Source organism: Limulus polyphemus, unplaced genomic scaffold (genome assembly GCF_000517525.1).
Source record: "Limulus polyphemus unplaced genomic scaffold, Limulus_polyphemus-2.1.2 Scaffold5374, whole genome shotgun sequence".
In the NCBI taxonomy this organism is placed as follows: Eukaryota; Metazoa; Arthropoda; class Merostomata; order Xiphosura; family Limulidae; genus Limulus; species Limulus polyphemus.
Genome location: NW_013670984.1, coordinates 1 through 4,773, shown reverse-complemented (window position 1 = coordinate 4,773; position 4,773 = coordinate 1). Strand labels below are relative to the sequence as shown.

At 34.5% G+C, this 4,773-nt stretch overlaps 1 protein-coding gene across 1 annotated transcript in view; it reads right to left on the bottom strand.

The window, feature by feature from the left end:
• The window catches only part of LOC106472484 (inactive rhomboid protein 1-like), an 11,887-nt gene extending 7,227 nt beyond the window's left edge, over positions 1-4,660 (bottom strand). The window contains exons 1-2 of the mRNA XM_022401066.1: positions 4,179-4,660; positions 1,236-1,363 (exon numbers count right to left, since the gene is read on the bottom strand). Of these exons, the coding sequence (XP_022256774.1) occupies positions 1,236-1,363; positions 4,179-4,241 (191 nt within the window). The 5' untranslated portion in view covers positions 4,242-4,660. The remainder of the gene's footprint in view (positions 1-1,235; positions 1,364-4,178) is intronic.
• Positions 4,661-4,773: the final 113 nt, after the last annotated feature.

Below are 4,773 nucleotides of genomic sequence, written 5' to 3'. Positions count from 1 at the left end.
CGTTTTAAAGTATTGTCAGTGAAAGCTCCTTTAATAATATGGACAGTTTTCACGCTTAAAATTATGATGTAGCAATAATAGTGTAATGATGATAAATACAGGGGTAACATTACCATCTGTTGATGACAACCTTTAATACACAGATGTAGCAATAACAGTGTAATGATGATAAATACAGGGGAACAATTAACATCTGTTGATGATGACCTTTAATACACAGATGTTGCAATAATAATGTAATGATGATAAATACAGGGGAACAATTAACATCTGTTGATGAAAACCTTTAATACACAGATGTAGCAATAATAGTGTAATGATGATAAATACAGGGGTAACATTTAACATCTGTTGATGACAACCTTTAATACACAGATGTAGCAATAATAGTGTAATGATGATAAATACAGGGGAACAATTAACATCTGTTGATGATAACCTTTAACACACAGATGTAGCAATAATAGTGTAATGATGATAAATACAGGGGAACAATTAACATCTGTTGATGATGACCTTTAATACACAGATGTAGCAATAATAATGTAATTATGATAAATACAGGGGTAACATTTAACATCTGTCGATGATGACCTTTAACACACAGATGTAGCAATAATAGTGTAAGGAAGATAAATACAGGGGTAACATTAACATGTAGTGGTGATGACCATTACATCTAGTAATAAAATGATTGTAACCGGTAGGTGGATGTAACATTAATATTCAATACCATTGTTGTATGTATACACCTGGAAAAAAGTTAAGCACCCCCGTGTTTTTTTCAAGTGATTCAGATTCGACGTTCTTGTGACTGATTATAAATTACCATTCAATCTAAACGTGTTTATCAAATGAAATTATGCATTATTGGGCACAAGAAAACAAGATTATCACCGTAAAATAACAATTTTTAATTTACATTTCATGACATCAACAATGATGACCTTTAACACAACAGATGTTAAATGTTACCCCTGTATTTATCATAATTACACTATATTGCTACATCTGTGTGTTAAGGTTCGTCATCGACAGATGTTAAATGTTACCCCTGTATTATAATAAAGTTAAATTTTCTGAAGTGTATGTAATAAACGAGTTCTTGATTCTACAGCTGTTTTATTTTAGAAACAACAACATACAAGTAGATTTTAAGGTAGCATACAATTATTTATTAACAGCATAGTTTTATCTGTCAACTACGTTACGTACGTCAAACACACGGAACTTACCGAGGGTCCTGGCCACAGACAGAGCCCGAGAGTCTCCTGAATGTAGATAATGCTCGTTCTGGGTGTTGCATATGAGTAGGAGGTCCTGGATTCGTCCTATTCCACTTCTTCCATGTTGAAATGATTTTCTAAAAAAAAAAATTACTATCACCACCAAAAAAAAAGCTGGAAACACTAATCCTTCTTTCACTTCAACCATTAACTTAGAAAACAAAGAAACAAAACCAATATATAATCTGTGTTCACTAGAGCATTAATGAAATGTTTAGTTAATGTTAGTTTCGCAAAGACTGTAAGCATCCTAAATGTCAAATATCAGCCAAAAACATCTATTCCACCACGACTCAATCATCCCCTCCCCCCCAATTCAAAACTTTTAGTACAGTTGACTCACGATTATCTGGGGTAATGGAGGAAAAGGGGGCACAGATAATGCAAAAACACTGATAAAGGTTGAGAAACTGATTTTTACATAATACATGTTAAACTTGTACATGATATACATGTTAAATGTGTACATAATATACATCATGATATACATGTTAAACTTGTACACAATATACATCATGATATACATGTTAAACTTGTACATAATATACATCATGATAGGTTTGACTAAAATCATTTGAAGTTTTTTTGCTTTTTCTTGTTTGATAAGATTTTTTTCAAAATGCAGAACATAGATTAAATAAAACTAGATTAATCGACAATAGCATGTCCTCTTGTTCCTCTAGATAGCTGAGCAGGTTTTCCGTGTGTGACAGGGCTGTGCCATGAAATGATGCACCTCATAGTCACCAGTTCCTCTTGTTCCTCTAGATAGCCGAGCAGGTTTTCCACATGTGACAGGGCTGTGCCATGAAATGATGCACCTCATAGTCACCAGTTCCTCTAGATAGCTGAGCAGGTTTTCAATGTGTGACAAGGCTGTGCCATGAAATGATGCACCTCATGGTCACCAGTTCCTCTAGATAGCCGAGCAGGTTTTCCATGTGTGATAGGGCTGTGTCATGAAATGATGCACCTCATAGTCACCAGTTCCTCTAGATAGCTAAGCAGGTTTCCATGTGCGACAAGGCTGTGCCATGAAATGATGCACCTCATAGTCACCAATTCCTCTTGTTTCCCCTCTTCACTTTCTTCATGACTTTGAGCACGCAGTGATAAAACTTCATGTGCCTGTCTACAAACATCCATTTGTAGCCACTTTCTCCATTTTGCAATACCAGCATTAACTGTGCCAAGAACAAAACCTTTAAAGTCCTTATCATTTCCTGGTAAAACTTTTCCCCACAATTGTTTCAGCATGATAGACTTCACTGAATTTCATGCCGTACCGAGTTCATTTTTATTGCATACAGCACTTTCTAGTATTTCCAAAAGATTTTAGATTGGCACCTTCACCAAAGCAACCCTGCAAAATAATATCATTCCATGTTGGACATGACGCCTTGGTCTACTGGCTGTATCAAGGATGACACTTTAGGTAGTATATACTGTTCATCCACAAATTTTAAAACTGCTTCGTTCAGGTGGGTGGGAAGAGGCATTGCTTTACCTGGCAAACCAAGGAATTTTCAATGGATTTTTAGTTCAGGAATAAATTTCTTTTCAAACCACTCTTTAAAAATTGCAGCTACCTTTTTTTTTGTTGAAATAAATGACAGGAAAACTTGATATTTTAGTCAATTTTCAAGAACATGGTTTAACTTGCACATGACTGCAACATTGCCACAATACAGAAATGTCAAATGTTATTCACATGATTTATAACCTGGAGCTCGATATTCTTGTTCAAAAACCAATTGGAAGATATTTCCAACAGAGGTCGGTTTTTTTTCCACGTTGTGAACTTGTTCTGGCTTCAAATTGTCTCCTACAAAGCTTCAAAAGTGTTGTTTAAACTCGTTTGCCACTTCTTTCCCATTTGGCTTCTCACCTTGAATGTTTATCTCACTTATACCTCGGCACTGCTTTAACTGTGTCAGCCAATCAGATGATGCACAGAAACTGTCATCCATGCGTAAAGATTCAAAAAAAATTTGATTCGTGTAGCATATATGAGACAAGGCACGAGTGTTCCATCTTCCTTCTTCTGGTCAAACCATTCAACAATGACCTTGTCCAACTTGTCACATGTAACTGGCTTCACGGTTCTGCATTTAAATAAACTACTCGCACTGTTAGCAGTACTAGTGAACTCTCCTTGTTGTTTTTTATATCGTGAGCAGTCTGCTCGCTGATACTGAATGGATTTCCCTGTCAAATCATGCTTACTGTTTTCATTAATCTTGAGTTTCTGTTGCATTATCAATATACAACACTAAAAAAAAGAAAGAAAAAGATAAAACAACAAAGCAAAAACAGAATGATATGAATATAACAGATGTGGGATTTCACAGATTGCAGCACAGTTAATCCACTAAAAAAATCACCCACGGATAACCAAGAGTCAACTGTAACATTAACCAATGCAGAGAAATTAACAACGTTATTTCTAGTACTTAAGTGAAACTCCCATAATAGAATTTAACTCATTCATTTTTATCTAGAACTTGAGACTTGGTAAGAGAATCTTTTAACCCACAAAGAAACAAAATGTTGAGTACTGAAAGACTCTTGAACAAGATCTAATACTTCCGTATGTTGGTTAAACATATCTTTAAAAATAATCTGATAGATATTTAAACAGTTTATAATTAATACAATTATTGTTTTCAGTAAATCTCGGAAAATATACTAATTTTTGAAACACTTCAAGTTATTTCTATCTCACTAAATACTTCACAATGATACTTCCCCCCTTCATATAAAATTTGAATGAACTGTTTTGTTACACAATGAGTATTTTAAAATCCAATATGCAAGCTTAGTTCCTTACTTTCATGCTTTAAAAAAACTCGCACAAACACAACGAAAAAAATAAATTTTCAAAAGGCCTACCCCCGTCAGCAATCCTCGTGTGAAATGCAGTAGGGAAAAAAAAAAAACTACATGATTTTTCATGTCTTCAGAAAATCAACATCACATAATTAGTTACAGAAATGTCGTGCACAAATATCTTATCAGTCTGAAACATTCTGTTCACAGAACAGTACGGTACGTACAACTAAGTACAGAGATGTTCCAAAAATTTGATGAAATATCTTATCAATCTGAAACATTTTGTTCACAGAACAGTACGGTATGTACAACTAAGTAGAGAGAATATTTAAATGGCATATATAGGTAAACATTATGTTTAGCAGGCATAAATATATGGGTAAAGATGATGTCTAGTATACATAAATATACAGGTGAAGATGATGTCTAGCATACATAAATATACGGGTGGAGATGATGTCTAGCATACAAAAATATACGGGTGGAGATGATGTCTAGCATACATAAATAATCGGGTGGAGATGATGTCTAGCATAGATAAATAATCGGGTGGAGATGATGTCTAGCATACATAAATAATCGGGTGGAGATGATGTCTAGCATACATAAATAATCGGGTGGAGATGATGTCTAGCATACATAAATAATCGGGTGG